The 17,470-nt window shown below is 47.0% G+C and overlaps 2 protein-coding genes across 4 annotated transcripts; one reads left to right on the top strand and one right to left on the bottom strand.

The window, feature by feature from the left end:
* The first annotated feature begins 3,821 nt into the window (after positions 1 to 3,821).
* On the top strand, positions 3,822 to 6,913 carry LOC119356309 (E3 ubiquitin-protein ligase RLIM-like). 2 transcript variants are annotated; one of them, XM_037623254.1, is made up of 6 exons: positions 3,822 to 3,970; positions 4,762 to 4,860; positions 5,200 to 5,984; positions 6,082 to 6,153; positions 6,268 to 6,414; positions 6,516 to 6,913. In XM_037623254.1, exons 3-6 carry the CDS (start codon positions 5,229 to 5,231, stop codon positions 6,648 to 6,650), a joined length of 1,110 nt encoding a protein of 369 aa, XP_037479151.1. In that variant the 5' UTR covers positions 3,822 to 3,970; positions 4,762 to 4,860; positions 5,200 to 5,228; the 3' UTR covers positions 6,651 to 6,913. The 2 variants fall into 2 exon arrangements, with proteins under 2 accessions (XP_037479151.1, XP_037479149.1); XM_037623252.1 differs by lacking the exon at positions 4,762 to 4,860.
* A 669-nt stretch (positions 6,914 to 7,582) lies between these two features.
* LOC119356312 (putative glucose-6-phosphate 1-epimerase) lies at positions 7,583 to 14,351 on the bottom strand. Of its 2 annotated transcripts, none has more exons than XM_037623256.1 (9): positions 14,084 to 14,351; positions 12,431 to 12,505; positions 11,976 to 12,032; positions 11,727 to 11,887; positions 11,486 to 11,626; positions 9,755 to 9,857; positions 9,580 to 9,679; positions 9,242 to 9,481; positions 7,583 to 7,999 (listed from the first exon to the last, which is right to left on the bottom strand). In XM_037623256.1, exons 1-8 carry the CDS (start codon positions 14,213 to 14,215, stop codon positions 9,270 to 9,272), a joined length of 981 nt encoding a protein of 326 aa, XP_037479153.1. In that variant the 5' UTR covers positions 14,216 to 14,351; the 3' UTR covers positions 7,583 to 7,999; positions 9,242 to 9,269. The 2 variants fall into 2 exon arrangements, with proteins under 2 accessions (XP_037479153.1, XP_037479152.1); XM_037623255.1 differs by having other exon boundaries at positions 7,583 to 8,071; positions 14,084 to 14,349.
* Positions 14,352 to 17,470: the final 3,119 nt, after the last annotated feature.

Here is a 17,470-nt window from a genome sequence, read left to right as displayed (position 1 = left end):
CCTATGAGAAAGCAGTGTGGTATTACTAAGGAGATGATGGGTTGTGAGAGTGATAGAAGTTTAAACCCTAGTTTATGCGCTATTCCGTAAGGAGCTGTTTTGGATCCATATGTTTCATGCTATGCTTAAATTTATCTTAACTCTTCTTTCATAGTTGCGGATGCTTGCGAGAGGGGGTAATCATAAGTGGATTGTCTGTTCAAGTAAGAACATCCTAGCACCGGTCCACCCATATACCAACTTATCAAAGTAGTGAATGGGGACCAATGAATATTGATGAACATGACTAGACAAAATTGTCATGTGTTGTCGAGAATGCTTTGCTCATTATAAGAAGTAGTTTCGGCTTGTCCTTTGCAATAAAAGGATTGGACCACATTGCTGCACTTCGTTACTTTGGTTACTTGTTAATTGCTACAAATTATATTACAATCAAACTATTCGCTGCTACTACTACTTTACAACACTTGCACAAAATACCTTGCTGAAAATCATTTATTGATTTCTTCTGCTCCTCATTGGGTTCAACAATCTTATTTATCAAAAGGACTACAGTTGATCTCTTGTACTTGTGAGTCATCATAGTACAATGGGCTCGGAGGTCCCATGGTTGGCGCCAACTGTGCGCGCCAACTACCATGAAGACTGCAAGCACATGACTCTAGTGTGTGAAAGCTAGAGTGATGGTCGAGACGGAATCATCTCCAGTCATCGGCGGGTGGCTTAGGGCAGAGAAGATTGTGTGTACCATCACACGAAAGATTTAGGTACGAGCTTTCACACAGTGGAGGTTTTACCCAGATTCAGCCCCCTATTCTATGGCAACACCTTACTTCTGTTTGGATGTGTTCTCTCTTGTGTGAGCCGAGTGATTACAAAGAATTTGTCTAGCCTGTAAACTTGAGTGTACATGGGTTGAGAGAGCCCTGATGTAATAACGGCCATAAAATGATGGCAGCTGCGGGTAGAGTTACCATGTCATTGTCTTGATGATGTTGTGGGTAACGTTCGTCTCGATTGAGCATGTCCTGGTCTAGTCGAATGGATGTTACAGTGGTTAACCGAATAGGCTTCATGGTGTTCGGTCGGATAGGCTTTACCGGTCCGGCCCAACCAAATGATTTTCCTGCTGACGAGTGACGACTAGGCCGTTGAAGCTAGATATGGAAATCGGTGAGCATCACCTTCTTCCTCTACTACCGCTTTGCTTCTTCCTCTACTACCGCTTTGCTAATCGTTAGTCATGAGAAGACCGTTACTTGTAGCGCCATAGTGTTGTTGGGCTCGTATTGTGCACGGTTTTTTTGGGGGGTGCGTGGCACGTTCCCTTGCACCATAGACCTTATATGCTTTTTGTTACTTCTTGTGTTCTCTACATCATGACGGTTGATGAATAAATTAGAAGTTTCTCCCGAAACAAATTAGCGTTGTCTAACACACATGGTTAGATCTCCGAATCAAGCCACTTTCCCGGCCTATTCCAGCAACAACAGCAGCAGCTGGGTGCCCGATTTTTCCATTCCCTTGAGTTGACCCATGTAGCCGCCGTGAGACTTGAAACGAAAGTAGAAGAATCTCCTGCAAATGGTGCTTGCTGACGCCCTAAACCGTCCCATCACGCCGCCGCCGTTTGACCAGCTCAGAGCACACACGCATGCCACGCGTGTCATCTACTGATGAGCTGATATCTCCCGTATTATCGCGACCCCATATGTTTACTCACCTCACCTGCCTACCTTCATGTCAACTCAGCTGCCCACAAAGGCAAACCAACATGGAAAAGGCAGAGGGGTAAGATTAGGGTACCGGCCAGCAGCCCCCGTACGTCAACTGCCGGCCACCTTTCCCCCCGGCCGGGTCGCCTTTCTTTTCTTTCCGGCGGCCGGCCTGCACGCACTGCACCACATCATCATCGCACTAATGGTGCTAGTGGCACGGTTCACTCCAACCCCAACTCCAAGCCGGCCATACGCACACATACATGCACGAACATATTCAACTTTTTAATAAGGAGGAAGTAGCTTGCACCAAACAAAAGATAAAGCGGAGAACCATTACATGTCATGCATGTACACATCCTGATTTTGCTCAAACAGTACGTTCTCCCCTGTTTTCAGACCCTTTTCTTTTCAGAAGTACCCAAAAAAATGTATTGACCAGTTCTTTGCGTCCTTGCGCACTGATGTATTCATGACAGCGAGATCATTATCTTGGGAGGGATATGCGGCGAGATTATCACTCGCCATTTTGACTCTAAATTTAGGCAGTCCCAATAAAAGTAATACTACTAATTAATAAATTATTTGTTCCTAGTACCTTTTCTGAAGTTGGAAACCTATTAACTCTACGCAGTCATGTACGCAAAGCCACGTACTCCACCCGTAGATATATGAGAACGATCTGTAAATGAATTTGTGCCGTGTAAGTCAGAGTGAGCCGTGAGCCACAAACAACTTGACTCGAAAAAGGTCCCGATCCTTTCCCTGCTCCTAGCAACCTCCATCTGGAGAATCCAGCGACCGCCGGTTAAATTAGTTATCGGCTTATTTCCTGGAAGATTCGGGCCACATCGATCGCTTGCGCGATCAGGATCAGAATATCTTTTGCAGATAAGTACGTACTTAGGGTCAGTTTATTACATAATAGTATGGGTGATGCGTGCGTCCAAGTGAAAGCTCAGTTGTTGTCATCCTCCGGTTGGCGGTACTGATACGATAGGTCGTGTCGGATTTGTACGAATTTCAGCGAGCAAATACGATCGGATTGCCTTTCCACACCATGATTTTGGTGACAAGAAAACAGAGGGATAAAAGTGGCTAGTTGTACCGAGAAGAAAGATTAAGCATGCATGGCATGGACGTGGTGCTTTACACTTTACAGCCTCGGCCAAGTTGGTTTGGCTCGTCCTAAACAAATAACTAGTGGTTTATCATCATCATGCAAGTGATCGGCACCACAGAAAAAGTTAGTAGCTAGCTCAACAAATTTCCGTTTTGCCAACATGGGAGATGGGACACACCACCCCAAAACGAACGCATGCATATTTCTCCCATGTGGCACGCCTCCATAGCTTAATTTATTTACTTGTTTGAGAAAAAGGCTTCTAGTATAGCTTAACTAGCATGCTGACCACACCGTGCATGCACACTCTTTTTAGCCTCAGGTATCATTTCACAGCACACACACCTCAATCCCATTTAGAACACTGAAATCTTGTTGAATCATTCGATTGTCCAACTGGATTTCTGCAAATCCCCACGAAATAAAAGACGGATCTCAACGAGCGATTGCTTCAGGGAAATCTACTGTTAATCTTATAGCAGGAGAAAATCCGAAAGAAAAAAATGTTAGCAGGAGATATCCGGCAACAAGAAAAAAAATCTTAGCAGAGGAGATGCGCAGGTAATTAATTTGCGCTCCAAAACGAGAGAGTATATACCAAACCAGCGCAGGAAACGCCGGGATCCGGCCCGCGAAAATCGCGGGGGCCGGCGCGGCGGGCCCACGCGTCAACCCCGGTGGCAGGCAGTCCGGCAGGGCAGATCGGGTGGTGGGGCTCGTTCCGTTGGAGCGGGCCGCGCGGCGGGCATCTCTCCCTCGATCGCTTGACCCGTCCGATCCTACTCTCCCGCCCCATCCGACGGCCCGGATCGGATCCGACGTGGGTCGCACGCCCGCTGCCCCGCCCCCGCCACGGCCGCCTTCCTTCCTCTTCCCCGGTCTCTGTTGCGTTGCCCTTCGGTTCAAGCTTCTCCACGCTCGCCCTTCTCTTCTCTCTTCGTGTGCGTGTGTGGCTTCTCGGCATCTATATATAAGAACTCCACTGGTTCTTCTCACCCCCGGCTCCCTCCCTCCCTCCCCCACTCTCTCCCCTCTCCCTCGAGGAATTTAATCCGGTCTCGGTCCCGGCCCGGTTCATTGGAGGGGAGCCCCAACAGGGGAAGGCGGGCTGCACAAGGAAGGAAGGAAGGTTGGTTGCCTCTTGCCTCCCCGTATCCTCCTCCTCCTCCTCCTCCCGTAATCTGCTCATACGCTGCGTTCGATCATGTTAGCCTTCCATCTCTGGATAAATTTCCCCCTGTATTCTGAAGAACCGGTCTATGTATGTATGTATGTATGTATGTGCGGTTCATTCATCTCTTGGATTCATTCATCCACGAGGGAGGAGAAGGCGATCGATCAAACGGATTATTCGATTAAGTCTCTCCTCTCTTTTCGTTTTGATGTTGATCGACCTTGGATTGTCGCCTGATTGATTTCTTCCTCTCCCTCCCCGCCTGCTCCTCCAGCCGGTTGCTTTGCCTGGATGCTCTGGAACCCAACGATTTCCTACCTTTTTTTTCCCTTCTCCCTTCCTTCGGATGGACCAAGGCCGGCGTCGATACTGTTTCAACTATCCTGTGGTAGGGGAGTGCCATGCCATGGCACCAAGTGTTGCGTTTTGTGTAGCCCGTACGCGTCAACTGCCTCCCCTTTCGTCCGATTCCCGAAAGGAGGGGTGGAACCAGTACACCTTTCGGTTCAGATACAGTAGCACCAGTACCACCACCGCCGCCACCTCTGTGACGTGCTAGGCTGGGTATTAGCGATTTGACCTCACAGAAAAACCGATACTCCTACATACTAGCTTTGATTCAGGATAAAAAGAGAAGGAGATGGTTTTAACGTGAAGGGAGCGCGTTGCAGTTAATATCTTCATCTTTTTTCTTCTTCTTCTTCTTCTGAATGAACTGTTAACATCTTCATTTGGTCGAGGCACAGGGAAGGTGGTTTGCTTGCCTTAGGGTGAAAAGTCGCCTTGGTACGGTGAAAACACACCTGCCTTTGAAAACCAGGTGGCACCTAGCCAATACAGCTCATGTAAGTGTCTGTCTGCCTAAGAAATTTCTGTTATAGGCAGGCCTACATGGAGGGAGGGCCACCACACCTAACTGAAACAAAAAAAATTAGTTATATAGTACGTGTTCATGTTGGTTCCGTACGCTTTTTCAGTTATTAGTCATATGCCCCTTATTACGCGACTTTGCTGCTGAACCGTACGAACAGTATCTGTGTCATCTCTCATTGCACATGAGACTTGACAGTGTCATGGAGTAGGACACTTCACCATTCCTATATGTTCAGAATCTTTCTTTTCTAGGTGGAGAATCGACTCAACTGACAGTTGAATCTGTTCTAACAAACATATCTGATTTTCAGTCTCAGGTGATCATTTCTAATTAATTAGCATGGATGAACACATGGGGCGACGGACGGTCGGCGGCCTCCTCTTCACCAAGGGGGGATCCATCCTTCTCTTCAGGGAGGACAGCTCCCGCCGCAAGGCCGGCGCTTGCTGCTCGCGCAATGGCTGCAACGGCGCCCGGCATTCGGCAGACAAAGGCCGGCCAATGCACAGCCACAGGGAACCAGCAGCCAAGGAAGCAGCACCAACCCCCCGGAGGTCACAACCTGTCAGGAAACCTCCACAGGGAAGCAGCAATCCAGCAGAGCCCTGTAGCGAAACCGACAACGGCACAGGAGAGGCGGCGACTCCCGGTGCCGGCCGTGACCTGCTGGCACGCCTCAAGGACAGGGTGAACGCGTCAAGGAAGCGGTCGCTGGCCAGGGAAATGAGCAGCCCATCGTCATCGTCTGGTGAATTCAGTGCCAGTTCTTCTGGCGGTGGCGCCACCCGGTCATCAGCGGCGTCGAAGCCCACGCGCCGTGCTGTGTCCCGGATAAGGAAGGCAGACGAAGGCGAAAACGCAGGAGGTAGTCGCAGGGCGCCTAGAAGGGACACCGGTGGTGGTGGTGCCAGGGGGAATTCAGGTGACCCAGTGATGGTTGGGCAGCGGGCAGCAAGGGAGCAGGCGCCTACCGAAGGGTTCATCTCTGGGTTCCTAGCAAGGTACAGGGGTAGTCTCCAGGGAGGGTCGTCTCTGCAGGATGGCGCCGAGGACTCCAGCGGGTACTGGCGCTTCGACGTCGAAGGCAGCGAAGAGGTAATGGCACACTCTGTCACTCACTGCATCATGGTCATCCCAAAAACTCGGAGAATTTTACAAACAATGTTATCTGAACCATGAAATTATGCTGCAGCTGGAGAACTACTTCATGCTCAGCGATCGGCACCGGGCGATGAGGATGGACATCGACGGCATGTCCTACGAGGTACGATCATGATCACTTGTTCTCCATCCAAACTTTCCTCTTGTTGGCACATTTGGGATGCATTGCTTCTGCCTGTTCTTTGGATCATCATATATCTGACACTTCATTCTGCAGGAATTGCTCGCATTGGGTGACCGGATCGGCACGGTGAACACCGGGCTTTCAGAGGACGCGTTGTACAAGTGCCTGAAACGAAGCCTGTACACGCCCACAGCCCCAGAGACACACCAAGACTGTGACAGAAAATGCAGCATATGCCAGGTAAAGTTCATATATATGCAGAGTTTCAGTGTCACTACTGCTAAACTAAACTTTCAGGATTCGTGTGTGATCTGACGCTTATGATGTAATTTTGTTTCCAGGAGGAGTACTCTGGTGGTGAGGAGGTGGGGAACATGGCGTGTAAGCACTACTACCACATCACCTGCATACAGCACTGGCTCCGGCAGAAGAACTGGTGCCCCATCTGCAAATCCGTCGCCGCCAAGACCGTCTAGCACTAGCACTAGCAGCCCCTGCTTGTTTAGTGTAAACAGATTCTCCTGAAATGTCTAGACACAAGATTTGTATTCTTTTTTCTACTCTCTAGAATGAAACATTTGTTTGTGCCTTCAAGACTTCTTGGCTTCCTTCAGTTCACAAGGTTCAGTGAACAAAGAAAAAGGGAACAGGAAATAAACTCTTGGTTAGATGGTGGGAAATTTCACTTGCTCAGTGGTTTCTCTTGTCAATATTCAGTGTGTGCTCTTTATTTGTGATGTATATACATACCCACCTTTTTAGTCAGTAAAAATCTCTTCAAAGGGTGCCGGGTGGTTAATAACGAGCATCTGCAGTCAGACTTTAAAAAAATGACAAATACTATTTATTTTAGTTTACGAACACCCCGGTCTGATCTTATGTTGGAACCCTAGTGGGCAGGAGAAGATAGGCATGAATCCTAGGATTGAACTTGGTGGGGAAGCTATTCTTCTTGCCGTGTACGCTCACAGACTATACATACATTATCCTATCCACACACACACACAAGGTGCTATCAGTTTCGAAATAAAATGTGTAAAGTGGTTGGAGACGTACACAAACCTCATCTATACGAATACAGACGTTGACGGGGAAGATGTCTACTTGCGAGAGACGCCTTTGTGTTCCCTTCTCCCCTCTTTATTTGGAGGTTCCTGTCATGTTTGACGAGCGACTGGATCAGATCACACGATATATATGTGGGCAAATGGGGTGGGAGCAGTTGCAACTTGGCCGGGAATCTCTGCTTTCTCTACGACAAGGGCTCCTCTTTCCATAAGAACCTCAGGTCACTAGGATTTAGACAGCAGCCGACGTACGCCTCGAATCCTACATCATTTTTGTTCTCCTCGAAATGCAGAATAATATGACCGCGCAGACTGAATGGATTCTGACGAGTATAAGTAAATTGACAAGGTAATAAGAGAATCCACTTGTTATTAAGGTTTAGAACACACTTGCATTACCAGCAGCACATGATAAATTGTGCTCCTTAACTTATCTCACACCAGGAAGTTCCTAAGATAGCATATGTACAGATCTTAGAGGAGTACAGACAATAGTCTGATAACAATTGGTAGTAGATTTCCTAGCCCGATGCAGAAGTACAACAAACCACCCATTGTCCAGGGCCAGGAGGCAACCCTAAACTACGGAATGCTATTATTCGCTTCTTTCTTGCTGCGACTGAACACTGGACTGAGTTCACCGAAGACAGGTTCAGAGATTGAGCCGCTGGGGAGGTTTCGTTATTCCGGTGCTCGCCTCCTTCTATATATAAAGGAATGAACATATGGAGGTGGAGACGACAAGGAAATGAGAGCCCCTGGGAAAGTCCACATAGCATCAACACCGGACAGACAAAGCACCAGGTAATATAAAGTGCCATGAAGTGTTCCTGAGGAAATCGATGAGCCACAAGTTAAAAACAAAAAAAGCAGCAGCAGACATGCGCACATCAGAAATGCATATCTAGAACTAGGCTGTGTTCGGCAATAGTCTGCTCCTTCGCCAGGGAGCGGAGCGGGCAGAGCAGCCATCTGGCCGCTCGCCAAAATTGCACTGAGTGCCGCTCCGCTCCGCAGCGGAGTTAGGAGCGGAGAGGTACCGAATGGCCTCCTAGTCGGATATTGTTATTATTATTGACAGCTACTCAGATATTATGGATATACACCATCTCTAATTCCAAACAGTAGTACTTATGTTTCCAACCATGAGGTGAAATTTCCCACGACTTTTCACGCCCTCCTATTCTTTATACCTCATTATTTGTGTGTGTGTGTGTTTTAGGGGAGTGTGTGGTATTTATTAATGGGAATATTTTGGTCCTATTATATTTCTACATAGATTTCTTTTTATGCCTTATCTGTCAAAGTATGGGTGTACTGAAGTTGTACTGCTGTCCAAACTTTGGTGGACCAGCTGATGATAAGTTTTGGGGCTTCTGGCCGTGACTTGTAACCATGAGGCTTATACCTAGTGTCATATGCAATTAGCTACCTGTCCGACTGCTTCACAGCCAATACAGACTGCCTAGGGCATGAGCTGACAAAGAAAGGTTCTGCTCTTGGGGATGATCACCATGCAGTGGATTTATCTTTTCCCAGACTTTGTAACCCATTTTGATGGCAGGAGATTTTCCTGGCTTATCAGTACAATGGAATAGTCATACTCCATCTAAAAAAACTCACTGCGCTTACTGCGCATGTGCTTTGATAGTTTAGTTTGTAGCCCCTCTCACCCCAAACACTAACAATCACCATGCATTTCGTTAGAGTGTGGGTTTGGCAAAGAAAAGAGGGCTCAAAGACATAGCCCCAGTGTTGAAATCAAAACTTTACTGTTTTTTTAGTCTAAACTAGAACCTTTAGGCATCAACACATTCCTAAACCAACTATTCCAAGAACACAAAGAAAGTTAATTGTAAATGATGCAGAATTCTCAAAGTTAACTTCCTTTTACTAATAATCTCTGTGTCCATACAGTTACGGCAGCATTATTTAAGAAATGTATTTCCATGTTTCCAACTAGCCACCCAAACAGTTGCAAATCTAGGGTTTAACATTACCTGTACGAGATGAACCAAGTGAGGATTTTCAACCATGAAGAACCTTGTCTGGATCTAACTGACCACTATAGTAACTGGAAGGAACAGCTGAGAGCTCCAACCTTCCTTTCCACTCTTCACCAGGCTTCAAGGTAATGGGCTTCTCAACAGCTGCAGGCTCCACACACAACATGTGCTTATATTCTTCATCACCAAAATCAAGAATGGTTTTTGACCTCCTCTCCCATGGGTTCCATACAACTACAAAGGGCAAAATGATAACGGAAGTATGGATTTTGTAGTAAGTTAAATAAGAATTGACACAGATAGGTACAGTTTTCACTGCCAAATTAACTTACCAGCATCTGGAAGCCCATCTTTCCTAAGCACAAATGTTCTTTTCTTCTCATGATCAATAATTGCAATTTTTGGTGGTGTGTCCAGATATACTTTATCAATCTTCACAGCAAAGTTTTACAAGTCAGCAGCTGTAGCTTCATATAATCATATGTAACATTGAAGTGGCTTACTTACCTCTGATTCAAACACAAGAGCATCCCCCTGCTCTGTGAATCGCTCTTTTCCCTTCAGGTTGTCAAAGTAGTCCATTGTTTCCAGCCCTTCAATACGTACTTCGCTAAGGAATTTTGCAGTTTCAGTAAGCACATAATAAAGTTTTCAATTATGATGCATTGGAACAGGGAAGCTACAAAAAGTAAAACTAAAATTGCTCAATGTTATCACCAAATGTGCATTGGAAATCATCATTAGTTTTTACTCACAGCAGCAACTGTTTTTGCACTGAGATTAGTCCTGAGCATTCGGTTAATTCAGTCAGTTCGTTTGGTAAATAAATTACAGTTTCAGTAAATACCAAATTATTTTGGTAGGTTTTGGTAAATACCAAACTAACCGAAGTTGACCAGAATTTAATAATAAAGCCACCATATTTTACTTCTGTTCGTATATCCGAACATTTCAAGCTTGTTATGCGCAATGTGGATTGAATAGTCAACGCCGGGATACTCAGACTGATCAGCATTCTCAAGTGATCACGTGGCAAAGCGTAGACCATGTGCCGATCAGTCACACACGCAATAACAAGCCTACAAGCTACAGGCTAGACTAGAGGCTACAGCGGCACCGTGCATCACACAAGCTGACAAGTGCAAGTTGAGTCGCTACAGCGTACAGCCCTTGCTAGTTTACTTAATAATAGTACACAAGTCCAATCTGCTAACTGCTGCTATGGTGCTGCCACGTGATCCATGTGTGCCACAGAAAGGTGGAAAACGGAAGCGAGACACTTCTGTGGTCCTGGAACTTTGGTTTTCAGTATCTACCAATTCCTCCGAACTAACCCAAGGCTAAAACGGTACCGGATATTGATACTGTACCAAAAAATCTAAAACCGCAAAAACCTGGTTCAGTTCAGTTTTAATATGCACTGTCCTAACTGAGATAAGCACTCTGGGTTACAGAATTATCAATGGGCAAACTCAAGCAAAACTTTAGAAACCCTGTTCCACAGTGTCCACTATCTAAGCATGAGGATGTAGTATTCTAACAAGCCAGGATAGGTAACAATTTTGCCCTTATCCATTGACTCAATCCCAACGAGAGGAAACAACTTAACACCCAAGCATACGTTTATTTATCTGCGATAATTTAATAATTACTTGAATATGTTCACCAGCAGAGGAAAAAGGAAGAACCTGAACCCCCTTTTCTCTACTGTCATACTGCTGGCACTAACCAATAAAAGCAAGACCAATATTTTGAAAAGTTGTTCATATGCCGGCACTAACAATATGAGAATCAGAACTAAAGCAGCAGAGTTTCGCATCTGCTCCAAGAAAATGTGCTGAATTTACCAGCCTTGGTTTAATACAAGCACCGCAACTATCACATACATGAGCCTGTACCATGGTATTAACAATATGAAACCAGGGTAGGAAACCAGCCTATTTGTACATCTGCTCCATTTTTTAATGGAACTACTGGTCTTAGACTCTTGGTAGTTGGCTCGGTACCAATGACACAAATACCATGTATATAAGCCTCTTGAAAGGTGGATCTGTGTCTGGTGGTGCACCATTGCCGAGTAAACCCAAGCACATATACCACTGGATGTCTGGACAGCTTTACACTAACATGATTTCACTGTTGCAATTCTAAACCCTTGGAGAAGTTTGAGCTTGAAATATCCAGGGAGGAAAAAAACTGAGAAAAGGGAGGAAAAGAAATTGCAAAGCATAGACGCACCTTATGTCAGACACGGAGAAGTATGTATGATATGCAAATGTAAATGAGAAAGGTTTTCCATCAGTGTTGGTGTTTCTAATTCGGGAAGTAAGAAACAAATCTCCTTTGGGTCCAAGAGCAACTCTTAACCGGAATTCAAATCTGCAAGCCATAGTTTGTCCAAAGACATGAGGAGCAGAATCAGAATTGGCGACATGAAGAGAAGGAAGGAAACATGATCTCTGGATGGTTGATCACGGACCTGTGAGGCCAGATCTTGAGATCTTCTTCAGAAGGCTTCAGAATGAGATCTGCATAAGTTTTAATACCGCTGTTTACTGGGAGTGGTGGAGGATTATCATCAACGAGCCATAGCCGGTTCCTTGCAAATCCATGTTTTTCAAGATTTCCATGTGTTCCAAACTGCATTTATATAGTTCGTTTGGATGACCAGAGAAGGCAAAACATTACAATGAATTTATGGAAGTAAATATTGATGAAGCTGTCATACCTGGGGAAAGCAGATGGGTATGCCACCACGAATTGCTCCTGGAGACTTGAAAACTGCCTGAAAGGGATTGTATTTTGAAAATACAGTTCAGAGATGCTATAATTACTGCAGTAACACGTAGATAATCAAAATATTAAGTAATATGTGCCGGTATTACAGTGTGAAACTTCATAATTAATGGGGTTAAACTTCCAATGGTGCAAAACAAATGTAACATCTAACATGGCCAGAATTGCCAATACGGGCCAAGATGAGGCAGTTGTTTGTGGTCATGCTCAAAAGGAAACTTGATCAGAACGTGTTAGGCTTGTGGTCAAATGGGGACAAACAACAAAATTAATTAGTGGGACAAGGATGACAGGGATGTGTCAATGCATCCAATAGAAGTTTATCGATACAACAAAGTAATGACTTGGGCAATGAGGTCATCCATGACCTCATGAATGGCTCTGTACCTTGCTGCTTACAAAAAGTAACTCATCCCCCTGCTCATTCTTCCAAGAGGTAACTTGCCCTCCATATAGACGGACCTAGCAAAAGACAAGACAATTGATTAGCAGGACTGGTCTGCGTCTAAAAAGGTGATGATAATTGGCAATAATACACGTAGGGACCAGGCCATAAATATTTATTTTGCAGTACGGATAATTCTTGAGATTTGGCAGAGCAAGGGTGGAAAGGTTAGGCATCAATAATGCAGGAGAATTCAAAATGGATGCTCCGAGTCCTACTCGTATGCAAGCATCACACCAAACAGAAGTTTAGAACCTTCTTGCCTGACAAAATTTAAGTATAGCCGTGACAAGAGTAAAAAGAAGGATTAACCCAAACATCTGGGTAAAATGCTAACCAGGGCACAACTCATTCATCTAACAAGGGCACTGCCGTCATTGTAACAATAGCTCCACAGACCACAAACACGTTTTAGTTGCCAGTTGGCACTGATATATACTTATAAATGGCATATGGTGGAATTTTAATGCGATCAAATCTCACCTTCTTCGATCTTACAGTTTCAATAAGCCACAAGAAATTAGATGCCTTAGGTTGTCTGCCAGGCCCTCCATTCCAATAATGCATGGCCGGGAAACAGAGCAACACATACTCAAGTTCATCTTGTAATTCTAAAGTTGTCTTTAGCATAGCTAAGCTCACAAGTTCAAACACACCTCCCATAGCTTAGTGCATCGGGCGAGCAGGACCCTGTCATGCTAAGCAGCTGGCACAAGCTGACAAGTACACCGAAAGTAACACATCAATCAAAGTTAAATTTGGTATGCAGCTCGCTCGATCGGCCTAACACGCCAGAGCCACAATCAGGAACCCACAGCCCTGTGGCTCCCACAACTTGTCATTAAAAAAGGAGGATTGGTAGGATAGCACCTCCCCCTAAAAAAGGGCCATGAGACGCATATATGGGACCAAACGCCAGCGGACAGGGGATTAGCCATCCGATCCTGGAAACGTTAGGGGGGTAAACCTACTTAGTCCCCTCTCGCTTTCGAGCGGTAGCATAGTCGGTGCGTCTTTTCCGCTGGGTCCCCGAGCGTGATAAAGAATTAAAGATGATTGTCTGCGTAAAACTTGTGTCCTATCGGTTATCACCATCACATCTTACCCAGTCCAGCTACCAAGCTGTGAATGCTACAGGGACGTATGGCCGCAGCCGCGTCTCTTGGCTTTGATTTTTCACAGGATTTGCGCGCACGCGAAAGTATTTTGGTTTGAGACAACTCGCGAAATCTGATTGCAACGGTGCTCCTGGAGGATTAAACCGCGTTTGACTGACGGGAGGACGGCGAAATGGCACCGCGAATTCCTCTGATCAAAAGGGGAAAGGTAGAAGGAGACGCTAACAATTAAACCCTATCGGAGCGCGGTACGACATAATGCGCCTCGGATTGATGGGCCGGCGGAGCCACGAAATCCGCCCGAAAATCGCGCGCCCCGGACGCCTGTGATTCTGAAACCGGCGGCCCTGCCCTCCCTGAGAACGCGCGCGCGCCGGCGAGCCCCGCGGCGGATCCGCGGGGAATGCGCTCCGAATCGGCTGGAAACGGGCGGGGGAGCGGGAGGGGAGGGGGAGGGGGGGAGAGGCGGCCGCGTACCTCGGCGGTGAACCCGCGCGGGTCGCGGAGCACGATCTTGTCGAGGCCGGAGGGGCCCTTGGCGCGCTCGAGGAGCGGCGGCTGCAGCTTGGGCGACTTGGGCGTCGGGGGCGGCGAGGACGCGCCGGCCATTCCCCACCACCGGCTGGCCTCCCGCGCCTTCCTTTTTCCTTTGCCTTTCCCCCTGGCGGAGAGAGAGAGGGAGGGAGAGAGCGAGTGGAAGGGGATGGAGATAGTGGAGTGTGGAGAAGAGAGAGAGGAATCCAAAGTGTGACGGCGAGTATTTATAGCCGGAGTGAGGAGGAAGAAGAAGAGGAAGAAGAGAGTGGGTCTGTTCTAGTGGTGTGGTGTGGCCTGTCCTGGCCGTGTGGGTCGCGTGGCTGACTGGGCGGAAGGGCCTACAGGAGTGCGTGCGTCATCGGCTTCGCTGGCGCGTCCGGTCAAGCCTCGGTGTCATCCATGTCATCGTTTGTCCATGGCAAGATTTGTCCATGGATGGATGTTTATGGTCGCCGTCGCCAACTGAATTATAGCATGTTTGGAACGCAGGAATCCAAAGACAGTAGAAGCATACAAAAATCCTCAGAAATTGACACTCTTGTCTCAAAGATCGCGCGGAAAATGAAAACGCATGAATTTTACTGGTAAATTCCGAGCACTAGTGCCAAGTCTTGGTTGACTAGTAAATTTGAAGGACAGTGGGTTTCTTATAGTACCACCACAAGAAACCAAACCAGCTAAGTTACGCTCAGTTCTCGCATGAGCAATGTTTAGTAAAATAAACAATTCTTTACGCACCGGTGTTTATCTCTATCGTTGCTTAAATAAAAGTTCGATCTATTTTTCTAAACACTTTGCATTATACATCTTCTGATTAGAGTAAAGGCCTTGGCAAGTTCGATACAATGTTCTTCTAAGGCAGTGGACTCCCTCAAAGCCCACACTAAATCACCGCAAATTATTTCGATGAGTGGAGAGAAACACTTGTGTTGTCCTGGACTTCTTAAAGGAAATTGAATACGAGATTGGAGCTCATGTTTAGGAACCTCCCATGCACGAAGAACACGACCATTGCTCTAAAACTTGACTTCCAACTTTTTTTTATTCAGTCTCTTGGGCCCCTCTCTCTAGAATCATGTGTGCCAAGAGTGTTGGAAATATTAGCATTTTTCTGACTAATCTAATCCGCGAGTAAACAGTAAACATGGCAAATAAGGTATGCATCTCATATCAATACCTAAGCATATGAGTACGTACAGTATATAGAATCGAAACATCTATAAACATCATATATACGGCCAACACATGTACGAACAGAAAGGGGATGAACGAGTTATACCCTCCGGTTGGCCAAGCCAACACGGCGGCGGCAGCAGCGGCCTCGGCATCAGCCAAGGCCTTCTTCTTGGTGACTTCGTCGTCAGCCATGGAGTCGATGTAGAGGAAGTAGTGGAAGCAGAGGCGAACGAAGACGGGGACGGATCGGGAGCAGTCGCATCGAGACGCTCCCCAAAAACCTTATTGCCGTTCTCCCGGGCAGGATCTCGAACGGCAGGGTTCAGGAGGCACCTGCTCTCCCGACCAACCGTGCACGCGGTCGTCGGGATGGGATCGCCAGAAGCAACACAGTGAGAGGAACAGTAGATGACGGCTAGGGTTGTGCGAGAGAGGAGTGAGTGAACTGAGTTAGGGTTCACACCACTGGCCAGCGCCTTCTTATGTAGGTCGTCGGGTAGATGGGCCTGGGCTCATGCCCACGACCGAGTCCGCGAATAGCCCACGGTCCAACGTCTCGGACAGTGGCACTTTCGTAAGCATCTCGTTAATTAATTCGAGATTAATTAACCATTTCCGACCGGCAAAAAAAGCTTTGGCTCGGCTCATTCCCGCAACCCGCGGCGCGCGCGCATCGTGAAGAGGCGTGGCGAGGCAGGCGGCGGCGGAGGAGCGCGCGTGTACAACTCCTATTCCCAAGCTCCCAATAGCAAGTGGTGGAGCGGCCCTTATAAAGAGGTCTCACTCTTCTTACTATAGCAGTATGGTATTAAACTTCCCACACTTCCCACCACTTGTCATGCACACACATGGGCCTTAGAGATTAACCAGGTATTATTGTCTTATATGGGCCTAAGCCCATCCATAATTCAACAAAGAGTTCCCCCTTCACTTGGTGCAATTGGATTGAAAATCTTAATACTTCTAGCAACTCTGCCATCCTTCTTGATGTCGTAGGGGACTACACCAAGGCGACCGTTATCTCCCTATCTATTTATCATTGTCACAGGACTGATCACTCACGCCCCCAACTCTGAAATTCTTTCCCATCCCATTTATCAAAACTTGTCGTTGTTGGGAAACGCATTATTTCAAAAAAAATCCTACGATCACGCAAGATCTATCTAGGAGATGCATAGCAATGAGAGGGGAGAGTGTGTCTACATACCCTCATAGACCGAAAGCGGAAGCGTTAAGTAACGCGGTTGATGTAGTTGAACGTCTTCGCGATCCAACCGATCAAGTACCGAACGCACGGCACCTCCGTGATCTACACATGTTCAGCTCGGTGACGTACCTCGTACTCTTGATCCAGCTGAGGCCAAGGGTGAGTTCTGTCAGCACGACGGCGTGTTGACGGTGATGATGAAGTTACCGACGCAGAGCTTCGCCTAAGCACTACGACAATATGACCGAGATGGAAAACTGTGAAGGGGGGCACCGCACACGGCTAAAGATCAACTTATGTGTCTATGGGGTGCCCCCCTCCCCCGTATATAAAGGAGAGATGAGGGGAGGGCTGGCCGGCCCCTAAGGCGCGCCCCAACTAGGAGAAGAAGGAAGGAGAGGGAAAGAGGGGTCGCGCCCCCCTCCCCTTGTCCTATTCGGACTCCCCTTGGGGGCGCGCCACCTCCTAACTACGTCCCTATCTCTCCCCTAAGTCTCACTAAGGCCCATAACTTCCCGGGGGGTTCCGCTAACCCTCCGGCACTCCGTTTTATTCGAAACTATCCGGAACACTTCCGGTGTCCGAATAACATGGTCCAATATATCAATCTTTATGTCTCGACCATTTCAAGACTCCTCGTCGTGTCCGTAATCACATCCGAAACTCCGAACAACCTTCGTACATCAAATCACATAACTCATAATACATATCGTCATCGAACGTTAAGCGTCCGGACCCTACGGGTTCGAGAACTATGTAGACATGATCGAGACACATCTCCGGTCAATAACCAATACGGAACCTGGATTCTCATATTGGTTCCTATATATTCTACGAATATCTTTATCGGTCAAACCGCATAACAACATACATTGTTCCCTTTGTCATCGGTATGTTACTTGCCCGAGATTCGATCGTCGGTATCATCATACCTAGTTCAATCT

Source organism: Triticum dicoccoides, chromosome 2A (genome assembly GCF_002162155.2).
Source record: "Triticum dicoccoides isolate Atlit2015 ecotype Zavitan chromosome 2A, WEW_v2.0, whole genome shotgun sequence".
In the NCBI taxonomy this organism is placed as follows: domain Eukaryota; kingdom Viridiplantae; phylum Streptophyta; class Magnoliopsida; order Poales; family Poaceae; genus Triticum; species Triticum dicoccoides.
Note: the sequence above shows the minus strand (reverse complement) of the source record. Positions and strands in the feature narration are given on the sequence as shown.